The 19,029-nt window shown below is 32.7% G+C and overlaps 2 protein-coding genes and 1 long non-coding RNA gene across 4 annotated transcripts; 2 read left to right on the forward strand and 1 right to left on the reverse strand.

Moving 5' to 3' along the window:
* Positions 1-1,116: 1,116 nt before the first annotated feature.
* Positions 1,117-2,100, reverse strand: LOC145141151 (uncharacterized). 2 transcript variants are annotated; one of them, XR_013722469.1, is made up of 3 exons: positions 1,967-2,100; positions 1,620-1,759; positions 1,117-1,339 (listed from the first exon to the last, which is right to left on the reverse strand). It is a non-coding gene; the product is annotated as an uncharacterized LOC145141151 (long non-coding RNA). The 2 variants fall into 2 exon arrangements; XR_013722468.1 differs by having other exon boundaries at positions 1,117-1,759.
* Positions 2,101-12,708: 10,608 nt separating this feature from the next.
* Positions 12,709-14,157, forward strand: LOC145139188 (uncharacterized). The gene is made up of 3 exons (XM_079073104.1): positions 12,709-13,249; positions 13,426-13,538; positions 13,711-14,157. Exons 1-3 carry the CDS (start codon positions 12,709-12,711, stop codon positions 14,155-14,157), a joined length of 1,101 nt encoding a protein of 366 aa, XP_078929230.1.
* Positions 14,158-15,985: 1,828 nt separating this feature from the next.
* On the forward strand, positions 15,986-16,677 carry LOC145140707 (11 kDa late embryogenesis abundant protein-like). Its single transcript, XM_079074109.1, has 2 exons — positions 15,986-16,146; positions 16,255-16,677. Exons 1-2 carry the CDS (start codon positions 16,039-16,041, stop codon positions 16,438-16,440), a joined length of 294 nt encoding a protein of 97 aa, XP_078930235.1. The 5' UTR covers positions 15,986-16,038; the 3' UTR covers positions 16,441-16,677.
* The last annotated feature ends 2,352 nt before the right edge of the window (positions 16,678-19,029 follow it).

A 19,029-nucleotide genomic window follows, 5' to 3' on the forward strand; every position in this document is an offset into this window, starting at 1 on the left:
GTCATTGTCAAGACAGAAACATAAGCATAACGAAATATTAAAAGCCTTACAATAACTAAACTAGTGACCTAATACTCCTTGAATCTCTCAGCAAAATGTATATTTAATATCGCTACATGTGATACAATAAATTGAGTGGGTCAGGTTGGGAAACATGGTGAGTACACAGGGTTTTCAACCCACAATAATATAATTATTATGTTTAATCATCAAACAATTAACCTAATTTCTCATCCCCATTATCTTCTTTATTCTTAAGGATCTGCCCTAAGGATCATCTATACTAGTTCAGGGATTTCTCCATGATACCTGTCATTGGGTATTCTTCTATATTTATTCCTAAGGATTTGTCCTAAGGAATAGGCACGAAGTCTATCGATGTCAGGGTTTATCTAATAGGCACTAAGTCCATAGCTGCCAATGCTCATCTATTAGGCACGAAGTCCATAGTTACCAATGTTCATCTATAAGGCACTAAGTACATAGCTGTCAATGTTCATCTATAGGGCATTAAGTCCATAGCTTCCAGTGTTTATCTAATAGGCACTAAGTCCATAGCTGCTAGGGTTTATCTCCTTTATTGACAGTATTATTTTAAAGAGTCCATCCACGATACATGTCAATGGGTTTTTAGAGTACATTTGGTGAACACTTAGTTCAAAAACACCTACAAGTTGCAAGCCTGGTAACGTTCCATTGGACTGTCTAGAATAGTTTGTGGTTGTTATCTATACTCTGCTAGATGACATCATCTTTAAAGTCAAGGCCTCTCATCATCTATTTCATCTTTCATCTTTCATCATCTATATCATCTTTCATCTCTCATCTTCTACATCATCTTTCATCTACCCATCTTTACCCAATATATTTATAGGCATAATATACATATACATTTTAAATCAAATAAAACATGTATAAATCGTTCATCTAGCAGAGATATCAAGAACACAGATAATAAGAACATATAACATGTATTGATATTAAATACGTCATATCTATATGTAAGATTAAAATAACTATGCACTCACTTGTTAAAGTGACGACTCGAAATTCAGAAAACGCTTTGCTTCTAGTAACTGTCTTTTCCTTTGACGTAACCTAGCTTCTAAAAAAGTATCAAATACAAATACATATTACTAATGAAATAACAATTTACAATAAACTTGGCATCCTTTAGCTTCAAATATAGATATCACCAATCTAGTAAGTAGAATCCTATTCTACAAAGGGTAATAATGTCAAAACAATATTGGTACCATTCAAGCTCTCAAAACTTCGTTGTCATCTTGATTTAATAGCAGCATGGACCTCTTCACTCAAATTTGTATGTAACTTGATCCTGCAATTGGAAACAACCATAATAAGGCTAAGACATACACATACAAATCAGATGACATATACATAAACACATACATATCTGATTAGACACATACACTCAAATATTACTTTTGAGCAGCAAAAAGCATATATGATTCAATCTGATCATGTTTAGTTCAACCAAAACCAGGTAATATTCTAGATTACGACTGCATTTTCTCTTTAAAATTGGAAGCATCCTTGAATTCTGAAATAAACGTGCAAAAATGAGCCAATTTTTACATTTCCATTAGGTACTTAACTTTGTGATGTGCAGTTAAATTCCTTCTGCAAATGCAAGAAATAGCAACGTATTATCATTGGGTTTTTTTGTCTATAGAATCCCACAACATTGATGACATGAGGCATAAACTATCTCCAGCAGAAGAGTGAAACCAATCACCTGTGGGAAATTAAGAAAGTGAATATCATAACCTCAAAATTCATCCCTAACTCCAAATCAGCCACAATTACGCCCAAAATTTCAATTATCAGAAATTGAAAATCCAAAACTCAAGAGAAACCCTTAAAATAATGGCAAAATCAATGCAGTCTGATAAAAATTGGAACAAAAACTAAAGAAAATATGAAAAAGAATTGTATTTTTCACCTGAAAATCGATCTTTGAGAGCTGCAATGGTGGTCGACTTGCTTCACCTGCAAATCGATGTTTGACCTACAAATCGAGCTTGATGCTTTGCCTGCAAATCGATGTTACACCAGCAAATCGATCTTGGTGGGTGGAAATGGTGGTCCGTTGTGTGAGAGAGAGAGAGAGAGAGACGGAAAGGAGAAGAAATCGAGCTTCACCTGCAATGAAAATCTGTTAGAAAAATCTAGGGTTTTACGTGGGAGAAGAAATCGAACAAAGAGGGTTCGAAGGAGGATGCGACGGAGCGGAGAAGGGGACGACCGCCGGAGAAGTGATGAACGCGAGGTTTTTTTGGGAGCGTTCACAGAAGACAGATAAGGGAGGAAGAAGGAAACGGAATCGGTCGTTTCTTTTTAGCAAAAAAAACCCTAATGTGGAATATGTAATGGCAAGCGACAAAAACGAAAAAAAATGGGCAGGAGATTCGAACTCGGGCACGAAGCATACAAAGTTCAAGATCATACCATTCGGCCGGGCATGCCACATCCGTTTAGGAAGGAAATATATATGTATTAATACAATACCGAATTCCTTTCATTTCCTTTATTATTATTATTATTATTATTATTGTTTTCATTATTATTATTATTATTATTATTATTATTATTATTATTATTATTATTATTATTATTATTATTATTATTATTCGAGTCTTAATTTTTTTTTGGATAAATTTTCTTACATATTTAAGACACGAACAGTTAACTTTCTAAAAAGGGTCAACTTTCTAAAATTGGATTATTGATGCATTTTTTAATATAGCAATATGGTGATGGTGATGGTGATGGTGATGGTGATGATGGTGATGGTGATGGTGATGGTGATGGTGATGGTGATGGTGGTGGTGGTGGTGGTGGTGATGGTGGTGGTGGTGGTGGTGATGGTGATGGTGATGGTGATGATGATGGTGGTGTGATGATGGTGGTGGTGATGGAGGTGATGGTGATGGTGGTGATGATGATGGTGGTGTGATGGTGATGGTGGTGATGGTGGTGATGATGATGGTGGTGTGATGGCGATGATGATGATGATGGTGGTGGTGGTGGTGATGATGATGATGATGGTGATAGTGATGATGATGGTGATGATGGTGTTGGTGGTGATGGTGGTGATGGTGATGATGGTGATGATGATGTTGATGATGGTGATGATGGTGGTGATGGTGATGATGGTGATGATGATGGTGGTGGTGGTGGTGGTGGTTGTGATGATGATGATGATGATAATGGTGTGGTAGTGATGATGATGATGATGATGATGATGGTGGTGGTGGTGGTGATGATGATGATGGTGATGGTGATGGTGATGATGGTGATGATGATGATGATGCTGATGATGGTGATGATGGTGATGATGATGATGATGATGATGATGATGATGATGATGATGTAGGTATACGTGTTTGTGAGATGTATGTGAACGTATTCATAAGCATTATAGTGTTAAACCAGTAAACGAGTAATGGATCCCGTATGTGCACACGACTTTATGAATGATATTAATACCTATAAGTTGGTGAAAATATAGATAATCATGTATAAAATAGGTGTGAAAAAAACGGAGCGAAAAAAACGACGTTTGGTGCCCGAAAAATCGAAAATAAGAAAAATCCGTAGCTAATTAGCTACGGATTAGCTACGGATTTTTCTTATTTTCGATTTTTCGGGCACCAAACGTCGTTTTTTTCGCTCCGTTTTTTTCACACCTATATTATACATGATTATCTATATTTTCACCAATTTATAGCTATTAATATCATTTATAAAGTCGTGTGCACATACGGGATCCATTGCTCGTTTAATGGTTTAACACTATAATGCTTATGAATACGTACACATACATCTCACAAACACGTATACATATACATATACACGTACACATATACCACAACTCATTCATGTATATAAATATACATATACAAACATAATCCATCACAAGTTGGTGAAAAGTATATGCATTACAATGTTAAACTGTGAAACGAGTACTTGATCCCGAAGGGGCACACGACTTTATGAACGATATTAATAGCTACAAGTTGGTGAAAATAAAGATAATCATGTATAGTAGAGGTGTGAAAAATACGAAGCGAAAAAAACGACGTTGGTGCCCGAAAAATTGAAAATAAGAAAAATCCGTAGCTACTTAGCTATGGATTAGCTACGAAATTCTAACGGAAAGCTTACTCCGTAGCTAATCCGTAGGTAATTAGTATCCGTAGGTATTCCGTAGCTAATTAGCTACGGAATAGCTACGGATTTGCATCTGTTGCTATTCCGTAGCTATTCTGTAGCTAATTAGCTACGGAATAGCTACGGACCCGCATCCGTAGCTATTCTGTAGCTATTCCGTAGCTATTCCGTTACTAAACTAGGGCATCCCATTCTGTAGCTGATCCGTAGCGATTCCGTAGCTAATTAGCTACGGAAATTTTCCGTAGCTATTTTCCGTAGGAAAACGCATGTTTTCTAGTAGTGGGAATTCGTATTAAGTATTCACATCTGACTTTGTTATCTTATTAGTTTTAATGATGATAGAGTTTATACAAAATAGTTTGAGCATTATTGAGATGCTTTACTTTCATCTTAAGGCAACAATGTTTCACATTTTTTTTTTTCGTTTTTTTTGCAAAAGTGGTTATTTTAGATTGCCGAATTACATTTGTTGGATCAGTATCCTGTATGACATACATTTGTTACGGTTTATTCGTTCACACCATTCAACTCTGTTCTCTTTTTTGTTTTCCAGTGTAACAATCAAGTAGGATCTACAACCACATATTTCGTTTCTCTAAAATTCCAAAAATATGAAATTTTAAAAATACTTGAAGCCCTTATGATATGTGGAAAGCAAGAGGGTGTTTGGAAATGTGTTTTAAATTTGATTACTGCAACTTGAAGAATTGGAATCTGACAATTATATAATCAGTTAATTTGTAAGAGACACAGACACAATGCAAGTTTACTTTGTTTTTGTCCTTTGTTTGATACTACTTTTCAGTAATGTAACACATTTGCTTTATCGAGTTTTTAGAAACTAATTAAAGCAAAAAACAATTGCAACAGATGAAGATAACTATAAAGAAGCTATTGAAGTCTCATTTAATGTTTTTTCTCCCCAAGGAATTTGTAAGTACCATGAAGCCATTTTTAATTATTTTTATCTTATGTTGTTTTTTTCTCCCCAAGGAATTTGTAAGTACCATGAAGCCATTTTTAATTATTTTTATCTTATGTTGTTTTTTTTATGACAATTCATATAATAATAATAAATAATACTTTCCTTTTATGAACACCTGGTTCAAATTTGAAACAATAAAAAACAATTTCATATTTATAAAAACCATGTTGAAATTTGAAACGACTCGACACTATGTGTAACGGTGAAGTTGAGTGTGCTGATCATATTCTTATGAGATGCTCGTACGCAAGACTTATGATGAACAAGATTTTGAATGGTGTGGATTAAACAAAGAAGAATTCAATGATGTTGGTGAACTACTTCATTTTGCAGCCTTATGGGGTCGATGTCCTAAAAAGCGCATTAAACTGCTATAAATTTGCTACAGTCCGCTATGGAATCTTTGGAGGATCAGGAATAGGGATGAGCATATGGACCGGGGAACCGGCCGGAACCGGTCCCGGAACCGGAACTCGATGGAACTGGTCGGGCCGGGACCGGTACTATAATCTCGTCAATTTTTGGAACTGGGAGCCGGTAGGAACCGGTCGTTGGAACCGACCCAAAATCGGGAACCGGACCGGATAACTCACTCAAATTTTGAAAGTTGCATAACTCACTTAATTTAACTTTTTTTGACCTGAATCTTTTTCCTACATGTAGATTATGATTTACAGTTAAGTTTAGACTATAAAAACGCTTGATTTGGTTAAAAATTGGATGAGTTACAAGCCCCGCAAGGAAGGGTATCAAATTAAAAAAAAAAATTATGTTTCAGCAATTAAATGTAAACTGACTTTGTTGTTCAAATGTGCATAACTCACTCAATTTAACTTGTTTTGACCTGAATCTTTTTCCTACAAGTAGATTAGGATTTATAGTTAAGTTTAGACTTTAAAAACGCTTGATTTGGTTAAAAATTGAATGAGTTACAAGCCCCGCAAGGAAAGGTGTCAAATCAGAATTTTTTTATGTTTCAGCAATTAAATGTAATCTGACTTTGTTGTTCAAATGTGCATAACTCACTTAGTTTAACTTGTTTTGACCTGAATCTTTTTTCCTACATGTAGATTAGGATTTTTAGTTAAGTTTAGACTATAAAAACGCTTGATTTGGTTAAAAATTGAATGAGTTACAAGCCCCGCAGGAAGGGTGTCAAATCATATATATATATATATATATATATATATATATATATATATATATATATATATATATATTTATGTTTCAACAATTAAATGTAATCTGACTTTATTGTTCAAATGTGCATAACTCACTCAATTTAACTTGTTTTGACCTGAATCTTTTTCCTACATGTATATGAGGATTTGTAGTTAAGTTTAAACTATAAAAACGCTTGACTTGGTTAAAAATTGAATGAGTTACAAGCCCCGCAAGGAAGGGTGTCAAATCAGAATTTTTTTATGTTACAACAATTAACCGTCATCTGATTTTGTTGTTCAAATGTGCATAACACACTCAATTTGAGTTGTTTTTTACCCGAATCTTTTTCCTACACGTGGTTTAGGTTTGTAGTTAAGTTTAGAGTATAAAAACGCTTGATTTGGTTAAAAATTGAATGAGTTACAAGCCCCGCAAAGAAGTATGTCAAATCAGACCGGTTCCAAAATCAAAAACCCGGCTAAAACCGGAACTGGTAGAACCGCCGGGCCGGTTCGGTTCTTGATTTTGGCCGAAGCCGGTTCCCGGGTCGGGTCGGTTCCGGCCGGTTCGGTCCGTTTGCTCATGCCTAATCAGGAATGAAAGATTATTTAGAGGAGTATCTACTACAATCTATAGAGGCACTGAAAACATCAAAGCGTTGACATATTTACGGCTCAAATGCAGGGGCAATGGTCGAGTTGGTAAATAGATAGATTGGAATTTCTCCCCCCTTTCCCCTATGTAATGAACTAAAAATTAAAAACTATGTTTGTTCTTCTTTGCCCTTGCCTAGTCACTTGCTAAACATTGGGTTTTTTTAATATATTTTGCCGTTTCTAAAAAAATCATATTTTTGGGTTGTGGTTGCAGCATTGAAGGTAGTTTAATTCTTCATTTATATTTCATTTTCCTTATTCATTTTTTGTTAATTAAATGAAAAAAATATATATTTTAGTAGTTCATTGGTAATGAAGGTGGTGGTGAATCAACAATTATTCAAGCATTATGCATGTATCATGATTTTTCTGAAAGATTATCCTACATAAGTTGAAAGTGAACAAAAGTTTGTAGCAAATGATGATGGTTTGGATGATTACTAAAAGGTACTACATTGATGATTATGCATCTTATATCATCATTTGTCCCATTATCACTTATATGTAATTTCGTTTTTTCTAATTGTAGCCACATTCTTAAGATATACACTTCGAAAGTGGATGAGGAAAAAGCGGTCAAACATTAGTTTGCATTTATTGTCATAAGGGTATTCTTTTGAAAATGTTAATAGAACATTTTCTTTATGTACAATAAACCCTGAAAGTTCGTTAAAATACGGAACGAAGCCCGGACTCTTTTACACGTTATTTTTCAAGGGTAAATTTAATTTTGTTTTGATATTATCAATGAGTGACATTGAACCACCATTGACCTATTTGAAATTAACTTATTAAAAAAAAAATCCAATTTCCAAATTCTATTTCTAGTCGATCCAGAAAAACAACCAATAATTATTTTTCCAGATTAAATATTTATTTAACTTAATAATATTTTTTTAATAAAGGGTTATTTCCATAAAAGACCTTATATTCTGATTTTTTTCTTTTTAAACCTAAAATCTTTTTCTTTTCCAAAAAAGACCAAACTTTTATGTGTTACTTGTTATTTCAGACCTAGCAGGTCACCAATAGGTAAATTAGCTGGTTTTGTTTCATAAAAGACCCTATATTTTGTAGTTGTTTCCATTTTAGACCTAAAATGTTTTTTTTTTCAAAATAAACTCAACTTTAAAATCAGTTATAATCTTCGAGACCAAATATATAAGGTACTTCTTGACTACACCGAAAAAGAAAGTATACATGTATACATTAAAAAATGTTATCTAATCTATTATCTTTTGAGCGAATATACCTAAAAGAATTGCAAAATTTTATTTTTGTCTAAAAGATATAATTAAACTTTATCTTGGATATATATTATATCATTAAACATGATATATTGTTTATAGAAAATGTTATTATTACTGATAATAAAAAGTTTGATGTTAATTTGATATTTTTTGGTAACATGGATAATACATGGCTAAGAAGAATCTTTGAGCATAATACCAAATTTTTTTATTTGTAGAAAAAAAATACCATATAATTTGACAAACTGTATGCAAAATAATTTTTTTTAGTTTGTCTATTATACTTATTTGGTGAGTTTGGACATATTTCCCTCTCTCACTTTTCTATATTATTTTTTTGGCCGCATTTTTTAATCAATTTTTTTACAACAGTTAACAAACACACTCACTATCATACTCCTAAACCAAAGTCATAGAATATTTTGTAGCATTAGCCCATTATTAAATAATATGTTATAATTATATCAAATAAATACATAAAAATATTAATCCTAAACATTGTATTAGTTTTGTTTAGATATATGAGATTCAAGTTTAAGACTTTCTTAAAAAATGTTAACATCACATATGAATACATAAAACTATATTTTGGGAATGAAACCGTTAAGCATAAGTTGAAAATCCAAATAACAAGAATGATACCGTACATTTAAATATCAAAATACGATGGTTGACATTATTAACAATGGTTGGAATGTGGTGAATGAGCAAAACTGACAAAACTATGAAATTTTGTTGTAGATAAAAGAAAATTGAATAGTTGGCCTACTTCCTTATTTTATTAATCTATTTTATGTATACATGGTGTTTAGATCAATACATGGTTGTTTGTATATCACTGTTATTGAATCTTAAGGATAACCATAATAATTACCAAAATAAAATTTAGGATTTCATTTTAATTTGAAAGGATATAATCACGTTTTTATGCATGAACGAAGTTAAGCTTCATTAAATCGGTGTAGTTAAGTACCTTATACAACTAGTGTTAAATGTTGTAACCAATTTTAAAGTTGGGTTTATTTTGAAATAAAAAAAACATTTTAGGTCTAAACTGGAAAAAAGTACAAAATGTAGGGTTTTTTTATGAAATGAAAATACTTTATTTCCCTTTTGGTAACCTGCTAGGGTCTAAAATAACAAGTAATAGGTAAAAGTTAGGTCTTTTTCGGAAAAGAAAAAAAGTTTTAGGTCTAAAAAAAAAAGAATCAAAATATAAGGTCTTTTATGGAAATAACCCTTTAATAAAAATGCTTATCACCTTATTGTGTTGATAAAAATAGGATTTTAAAAAATATGTTTGGTTTAAATTATATGGTAGCAAAAAACAATAAATTGATAAAATCTTTTAAAAAATATATTTCGGATAACTTAACCTATTTCGAAAACATCTTTTTATTTTCCAAACATTTTTTTAAGTTTATTGGTTCTTTTTAACAACAAATTAACATTTCTCAAACTTAATTCCAAATACCTCTAATAAATCAAATCAGTGAATCACCCATGGCCCAACAAATGTTTAAAGTTTAAAAATTGAAAAAGAAAGTAAGAGTGAGATTAGAGGCCAGAAGTGATAACCAACGTCGAGACTAAACCGACAAACCTAGCTACATAATCAAAGTTCTTAGTCCAAAAGCCATGTCTAAAACTCTGATTGTGGGCTCTTCCTTCCGATAACCACCTTCAGATAATTTTATCTTGTCTTTAATTCAATACATCAAAGGATAAACGACTGATAGTTATAGGCCCCCGATAAGAATGGCCTATGCAACCACAAGTTAGACCTGCACATTTGCGGTCCCAGACCGGTCTTTTTGAGGTCGGTCTCGGAACGGTCCGGTCTTTTATCAGACCGGTCCCGTTCGGTCTTTTTTCGATCCGGTCTTTTTTCGGACCGGTCTTTTTGCGGATCGGTCTTTTTTTGGACCGATCTTTTTCGGTCTCGTTTATCGGTCTTTCCGTACGCCTTTTTTGGTTCGATTTATGGGTTTTTTTGTTCGGTTTCGGTATTTTTCGAATCTTTTGTTTGGGTTTCGAGTTTTTTTCCAGTAATAAATGTGAGATTAACACCAAAATAATAAACTAAGATCTATTAAAAATGATAATTTAAATTTAATAAAAGAAAAATTGATATAAATTAGATAGTTTGTGATTAAAAATTGTATAATTAACACAAAAATTATATATTTATAAAGTTTGGTTACAAGCATTGTTGCAAAAATCGAGATTAATCGTGGATTAATTGTTTGGCGTTCTCCAACCGTCGAGGATTAAGATATTAATCGGAAATTTAGGATTAATCGGCTTTGGTGGGATTAATCGGCAACAAAAGTAAAAAAAAAAAAAGTCAAGAAAAGGTTAAAAAAAAATTCAAAAAAACAACTTTTTTTTTACTCCAAAGTTTTCAAATTTTCAAAATTTCAAATATTATACCAAAATGTTCATATTTTTGTATTTTCAAATTTCCAAATTACAAATTTTCTTATTTTCTAATTTTTGAAGTACTTGTTTTTCTTAAGATATATTAATATTTAATTAATTTTAATATTTTTTAATAATCTAAGGTCCCCGATTAATCTCCGCCAAGACCGATTAATCCCTTAACACCAGTCGACCGTCGAGCTACCGTCGAACGATTTTTACAACCTGGTTAAAAGTCTATTTTTCCAGACCGGTCTCAAACAGGTCCGGTCTTTTTTAGGACCGGTATCCGAACGGTCTGGTATTTTTCGGACTGGTCCGGGACGGTCTCAAGCTGGTTTTTTTCGGTCCGGTCTTTTTTACGACCGGTATTTTTTCGGTCCGGTCACGTTTTAAACCGGTTCGGTCTTGGTCTTTTTTTGGGTCCGGTCGAAGACCGGTCTTTTTGTGCAGGTCTACCACAAGTTGAACGCCTTTATGAGCTTTTGGCCAGGCCTGACTCACAAAGGAACTCTTTAACATGTTTTAGTTTTTACTTATATTATATACAAAACTTCATAAATGGTCATTCTAGTTTCACAAAAGCTAAAGTTTCGTCCCTAATTTTAAAAAACTTCAAGGATGGTCCCTATGGTTTCAAAACTTTTAACAAAAGGCCCATATTGCTAACTTCGTCAGGTTTTGTCCGTTAAATGAAGGATATTTCCGCCATTTCACTATCATAGGCATAGCCGGTGGTAAGGGGGGGCAACGAGGGCCTGGTTTTGTAAGGGGCCCATTTTTTTTAATATATTCAATTGCAGCCCATTTTAAACTCTTAGCCCAAATCTTTTCTTAGTCCACAAACGTAGATAGCAGGTCGGCACTCGACAACAAAGGCTTCAGCGACAATTCATCAATTGACAATTATTATTGATTAATTGATTATTAGCGGCTTAAGCACTTATCGCATATGTTACTATGAATTCGCTGCGGCAGAAGGGAAGGAGAAGCATTGAAATTGATCATTCATAACTTCATATCAGGCAATTGTCTATTTGATTATTCACTTATTCAGATAATCAGATTAATAGTTTTATTAGTTTATAATTGAATGATGATTGATGAGCAATTGGACTTGAATCATTATAGAATAATTAAACTTGAATCATAATCAAAATTCACTAATTCAATTAAGATTGAATGTTGTTTATGTGATTATTGATTGAATTTTGAAATTAAGTTGAATTCAAAAATCTGATTATATGATTGAAGGTTAAATTCTGTTGAAAGTTGAAATTGTGATTATTATGATATTATCATATTGAAAGTTGAAAGTAATAAAATTATAGTGATGAAGTCTAAACAACCATCCGGTAGTCAAAAACGTAAAAAGAGAAAACTAGAAGAAGAAAAGAGAAAGTCGACGCCGATGCTCTAGATAAGTTTATTCATAGACAACCTGTTGAAGAGCATGTTGAACACCAAGAAAATGTAGAAGTAGAAGTAGAAGAGGCAAAAGAGTAAGAGCCCGTTAAAGAGCTCGTTGATATATGTGATCCAAGAAGGTGGGAAAAACTTAATTATGAATAGCTTAAACTTTTGGTTGAGAAAGGTCCTAAAAGAGATACTAGTATTATGTATGGTCCCTACGATAAATCTGTTAGACGATTTTCTACAGCTTTATATACAAGAACTTTACCAAATTTGGAGAAGTGTGATAGAGAATGGCTAGTATATTCGAAAGAGCTCGACAATGTATTTTGTTTTTGTTGTAAAGTGTTTAGAAAAGGGATTTCTAAAGGTAAATTGGGTGACGAAGGTTATTCAGATTGGCACCATGTTACGAGTAGAGTTAAAGAACACGAAATTTCCTTGGATCATCTCACAAATAGGAATAAGTGGTTTAATATGCGTAAAAGATTGAACTTGAATGAAACAATTAATAAAGTTCAATACGAGCAATACAAGAAAGAAAGAGATTACTGGAAACAAGTCCTTTTGCGAATCCTTGCAGTTCGATTGTACTCTTGATTCAAGTCACCAAGAATAGATGACTATAATAGTGAGGTATTTAAAGTTATCATATAATTATGTTACTGTTGAGGAGTCCTTTTTAGGTTTTTTGAATGTTGATGATACCTCCGGAAAAGGACTATTTGATATTACACTTGAGGAGTTAAAGTCTTTTGGTCTTGAAATTGATGATATGCGTGGTCAAGATGATAATGGAGCAAACATGAAAGGAAAACACCAAGGAGTGCAAAAAAGATTTTTAGATATAAATCCTAGAGCATTTTACACTCCTTGTGGTTGTCATTCTCTTAATCTAACATTATGTGATATGGTTAACAAGTGTGTTAAAGGAAAGAACTTTTTTGGATTCATCCAACGCATTTATACTATCATTGCAAATTCTACTAAGAGGTGGGAAATCTTAAAAGATAATGTAAAAGTTTGGAGTCTTAAGTCAATGTGTCAAACTCGTTGGGAAAGCCGAGTTGAGAGTGTAAAGGCTATTAAAATGCAACTTGTTGACGTACGAGAAGCTTTACTTCAAGTTGGAGAAAAAGATAATGATGCTGCAATTGCAAGTGAAGAAACTTCACTAGCAGAAAAATAACTTGGTGACTTTGAATTTTTGGTATCAACTGTTATCTGGCATGAAGTGCTAAACCATGTGAATATTATGAGTAAAAAGTTAAAGTCAAAGGATATGCATCCTGATAATGTTGTTACAGAAATAAACAAATTGATTGGGTACTTCAAGGATTATTGAGAAATGATTTTTTAAAAGCGATTGATAAAGCTAAGAACATTGCTATTGAAATGGGTATTGATCAAATATTTCCACAAAAGCGTTTGATTGAAAGGAAAACAAAGGTTTGATGAGAGTTCAAGTAGAGAAGAAGTTTCATTTACACCTGAAGAGAATTTCAGAGTTAATTATTTCTTATACTTTGTTGATCAAGCTATTTCTTCTCTTGAGACAAGATTTGAACAATTCAAAGAGTATGACAAAGTATTTGGTTTTTTATTTCCACATAATTTGAAGGGAATTGAAGATAAAGATCTTAAGTCGTCTTGTCATCGTCTTGAAAAAGCACTCAAATTTGAAGAAAGATCGGATATTGATGCCGAGGAACTTTATACGGAGTTGAAATTATTTGAGACATTGGAAACCAATGAATTTAGCAACCTTATAGATGTTTTGAAGTTTTTGAAAGAACTTGATTATTTCCTAAATGCAAGCATTGCATATAGAATATCGTTGACTATTCCAGTAACAGTGACATCTGCAGAAAGGAGTTTTTCTAAGTTGAAGTTATTGAAGTCTTACTTACGCTCCACAATGTCCCAAGAAAGACTTAGTGGTTTGGCGATGATATCTATCGAGAACGAAATCTTAGAGAGTATAGACTACGAAGATTTGCTCAACCAATTAGCTATCAAGAACGCTAGGAGAGCTTCACTCATATCCATATCCATATCTACATTATAATAGAGGCTTGAATCATCTACATATAATGAATTATCCTCACTATCCCCACCATCCTCACAACTTTCATATCCATTGTGATTAGTTGCCTAAATAGCCTCATTGGTTTCATATCCAAAGAGTCCGTCTCCATTTAAAACCCTTTCTCCTTGAACATTATACTCTGAATCAAATTCAACTAAAATTGAATAATCTTCTAGGATTAACTCATACTTATCTACCATATTACTTTAGACGCCACCACCATCCTTATATCTTGGAACTTCTACATTCTGGAAATTACATTATACATGATAGCTTGGCTCTTACTCTTGGCTTTTTCAATTGATCAACTTGATCTATTTTTGCTATATCTTGCACACCTCTAGTTTCTGCTTCAATGTCAACATTAAATACTTGACTTTCTGTCAACATTAAATACTTGACTTTCTTCGGTAGCATTTGACATTCTATATGGTACAATACACTTATCATATGATACGGCTTCATCAACAACAGTTACTTGTGATTGTGTTACTATAAGTCCCTCACATACATGTTCATTTAAATCTATTTTCCTACTACAAGAACTCGTGTCTCCTTTTCTTGCTTTTCTTTTTATATACTCTGGTGAGACAGTTTCAGTTTCCAATTCCTCAGTGACAACCTTGGACATGGATTTATAATATGTAAAAAACCTTGTGCCCCAGTTTCAATATATAAACAGATTTGTCTATGTTTAGGTGCATATGTGACCATTTTTATAACATCACTGTCATTCCTTAAGGGCATTAAGCCATAATCTAATGGGACATCAAGGATACAGTAATGGTAGTATAATGAATTTTCATTTTGGTATCATAAATCTTTAACCATTTCATCAAGATGTGTATTGAAAAAAGGTTTGTATCAATGAAGTCAAAATATGAGACAATCCCATCTACATATTTTTCTACATGGGGTCTTGGTGAACAATCCAATGTAATGTATCTTAAATATGAAGTAGTTGGGAAATCCTACAACAATCACAAATTAGAAAGGGTAAACACATTACGACTTTGATCAACACATTATAAGTAAAAAATAGATGCTTTTATGTAAAAGTGTACCCTATTCAGCTTCCTAGTCTATAATATTTTTTTTTTGGTTTTTCCATGCATATTCTAATTTGTAAACACAGAGTACCATTATCCTTTGTTTACTTGAAACCCTAAGATGTTTGAACTTGCTCTGTTAATCGGAAGTTGGGAGGACGAAGGAAGATGTGGGTTTCTTAGGAAAGGGATGAGGTTGATAAGATGGAGAGGAAGATGGAAATACATGCATCAAGACGAAATGATCAGTAACATTAAATGAGGAAGCTCAATTGAATTGACGAAAATACCCTTACATACAAAGCATGTGAGGAGAGTTAACGTCTCCAATATGACGGAGTTAGCCAAAAATAACAACCATAAATTTTTTTGAAACCACATGAACCAACTTTAATGACCTAAAAAGTTAAGGGCTATTTTTTTTTTTTTGAAAACCACATTTTTTTTAATTTGTGTTTTATAAAAATCATTTTAGAACTCTCTTGCCTATAAAAAAAATATCTTACAAATCTATTTTATAAAAAATGAATATTGTTCGGTCATAGTTTCTTTTTCAAGATGGTCATTCATCTTTTTTTAGTAATTACAACATGATCTAGCATTTTAGGATAGCAACCATCTGTTCCCATTGTGATACGTGTCACAGCGACACGCTGTGGCACAATATCCCAAACACATAGCACGGTTTCTCTACGTGTCATCGACCGACGTAACTTGTGCAAATCTATTTAAGGCATATCCCAATCTTCTTCGGTTCAATCTACCATCCAACTAAAAGAAGATCATACAAACTTTCTCACTGTGAAACAAAATGCAGACAGGCAAGAATACAGGATCATCCGTCAAGGAGTCGGCGGCGAACATGGCCGCCTCCGCCAAAGCTGGAATGGAAAAGACCAAAGCCACCCTTCAAGAGAAGGTTTCCATTATTGGTTCTTCTGTTAATTTCGCGTATGATTTCTGATGATTACTATTTAGCATCTCATAGTTTGTTTTTGTTTGTTTGTTTTTTTTTTGGAATTAATAGGGAGAGAAGATGACTGCTCATGACCCGATGCAGAAGGAGATGGCTAGGGAGAAGAAGGAGGAGAGGAAACACGAAGCTGAGTATGAGAAGGAAGCGGCTCGTGAGCACAACGCTGCACAGAGACAGGCGGGAGGAACCACCAGTGTTACCGGCCACCACACCGGCACCGGCGGCACCTACCTGTGATGGATGTGCATGCATATGGGAGGTTGTAGTATGGAATGGATGCATACTTAATTATAATATTAATATGTTTCTGTTTGGCGTATTTAGCAGTCTCGCTCTGTTTTGTGTTTCTTTTTGTGGTTTGTGAACGGGGTGCACAGTTTGCATATGATGTCCTCGGGAAGTACCCGTCGTTAATAATACCTCGTTTGAATTAGTAGGTAAGGAATATGTTATATATAGAGTATGGTAAGTTTTTAATTAGAACTAGTAAACCGGGCCAAGAAAAATTGGCTTCACATGAGATGAAGTTCAGCGGTCCATGCCCAAGGACTTTTTGAAAGCAGGTGAAGGTGGGAAGTATATCTGTAATTTAAATAGGGATATATATTTATAAAAAAAAATTCTTGCCACATTTCATTCTTTTATTAACTTCGATCAGAGGCGGACGCAGACTGTTTTAGTAGGGGTGTCTCTCGTACTTCAAAACGGTACACCTAATTAGAAAAAAAAAACAAATTTACACGTGTCGTAAATTGAGCAGTGGCCCGGGACCGCTCCACTAAGGTCCGCCGCTGACTTGGACACATGTTATTTTTCGGTATTTTTGAATAACTATTTTTTCATTCGTCATTTTTTTAATTTTTTTTTTTAATTTTTTCTAAATTAACACATAACACAACATGTTTATACTTCAACTAATAATTTTCAATTAATAATTTTCTTATTTGAAAATAACTACTTCAATTAATAATTTTGAATTAATAATTTTCTTAATTGAAAATAAATAATAAGTTATAATATTATTACAAATATAGTATTTAATATGTTTCCTTTTAAATTTAAATTTTAAATTTCAAATTTAAATAAAATTTTGTTTAAACCTTTATATTTAATTTTTTGTTTTATTCAACCCGTATAACATTCGGGTCTTACAACTAGTTACTATTAATTTGGCCATGGAGGTTCACCTGTAGTGACTCCAGGACATGAGGCAAAGCCTCATGTTTATAGCGATGATTAGTCAGTGCGCAAAAGCTGGCCCGAAAACCCTCGTTAAGAAAGTTTCCTTTAAAAAAAAAAAACTAGTTACTATTAATTAAGGTATCTATAACCTAATTGAAGTTCATAGAATTTAACACATTCTTACATTATTTTCAAATTTGTATATAGTTTTTGTTATAATGTACTATTAACTTTATAAAAATATATTTTCATACTATTTTCAAAATTTTATATATTTTTTGTTATAATGTATTAAACTTTATAAAAGTATACATGACATTATATATATATATATATATATATATATATATATATATATATATATATATATATATATATATATATATAGAGGTTATTGTGTTCTAACTATCTATTGTGTGCATGTAAGATTGATTCTTGACCAATCAATTTAGTTATTTTAAGAAAATAACTAATGCATATTACATGTTGAAAATATAATGAGTATTAATTAAATCTTTTACATTTAATATGCATTAATTACTTTATTAAAATAACTAAAATGATTGGTTCAGAATCAATTCTACATGCACATAATAAATAGTAGAAATATTTAAACCGATATATATATATATATATATATATATATATATATATATATATATATATATATTAGTTATTTTATATCAAATAGTTTTTATTATTGCGCTGAAATTTTTTAGTAACCGTTTGAATTAGTTAATTTAATTATTTATTAAACTATATGTGTCATGCTTTATGCTTTTTAAAATATTTTTTTATTCAATTATATTTATTGCACCGTATAAAATATATGATGGATCATATGTGCCATTCAATATGACTAAAGGGAATTGTGCCAAATATTTTTTATTTCAAGAGTACAATGAAGTATGATTGAGTAGTACTTTGCTTCCTTTATTGTCTTGATAAGTTCTTTTTTAATTTCTTGAGCTATCGAAAGTATTAGTTCGTTTTGGATCGTGTGCCCAAGATAATGCACATGAACTTCACTAGCAGAAAAAGAACTTGGTGACTTTGAATTTTTGGTATCAACTGCTATCTGACATGACGTGCTAAACCATGTGAATATTGTGAGTAAAAAGTTAAAGTCAAAGGATATGCATCCTGATAATGTTGTTACATAAATAAACAAATTGATTCGGTACTTAAAGGATTATTGAGAAATGGTGTTTTAAATGCGATTGATAAAGCTAAGGACATTGCTATTGAAATGGGTATTGATCCAATATTTACACAAAAGCGTTTGATTGAAAGGAAAAAAAAAGGTTTGATGAGAGTTTGTAGCACCCGATTCCTGGTATGTCATTAATTCAAGAATTTTATGTATTTTTCTCTGGGACTCGACGAGTTGATGGCCCAACTCGTCGAGTAGAGACGGGATCCGCGGACAGTTTAAGTGACCTACTCGACGAGTCGGAAGACTGACTCGGCGAGTAGGTGTTGTTTGGGTGAAACCCTAAATTTGAGGGTTTGCACCCTATTTAAACATCTTATTACAACCTCCTTCATCCCTTATGCTCCCAGAACACCTCATATCGAAACCCTAGCTGCTTTGAGTGATCTAAGGCCATTTTTGGTGCTTTTGGTGGTTTGTGAAGCTTGGAA

This window comes from Lactuca virosa, chromosome 9 (assembly GCF_052849685.1).
Source record: "Lactuca virosa cultivar CGN04683 chromosome 9, Lactuca_virosa_CGN04683_v6, whole genome shotgun sequence".
Lineage (NCBI taxonomy): Eukaryota > Viridiplantae > Streptophyta > Magnoliopsida > Asterales > Asteraceae > Lactuca > Lactuca virosa.

What these genes read in the sequence shown, in the direction of transcription:
- LOC145140707 (XM_079074109.1), top strand. Translation starts at nt 16,039, where the DNA reads ATGCAGACAGGCAAGAATACAGGATCATCCGTCAAGGAGTCGGCGGCG. An exon ending in AAGCCACCCTTCAAGAGAAG is followed by an intron (nt 16,147 to 16,254) that starts GTTTCCATTATT and finishes TGGAATTAATAG; the next exon opens with GGAGAGAAGATGACTGCTCA.
- LOC145139188 (XM_079073104.1), top strand. Translation starts at nt 12,709, where the DNA reads ATGACTATAATAGTGAGGTATTTAAAGTTATCATATAATTATGTTACT. An exon ending in TAATGATGCTGCAATTGCAA is followed by an intron (nt 13,250 to 13,425) that starts GTGAAGAAACTT and finishes GGGTACTTCAAG; the next exon opens with GATTATTGAGAAATGATTTT. An exon ending in TGATTGAAAGGAAAACAAAG is followed by an intron (nt 13,539 to 13,710) that starts GTTTGATGAGAG and finishes CATAATTTGAAG; the next exon opens with GGAATTGAAGATAAAGATCT.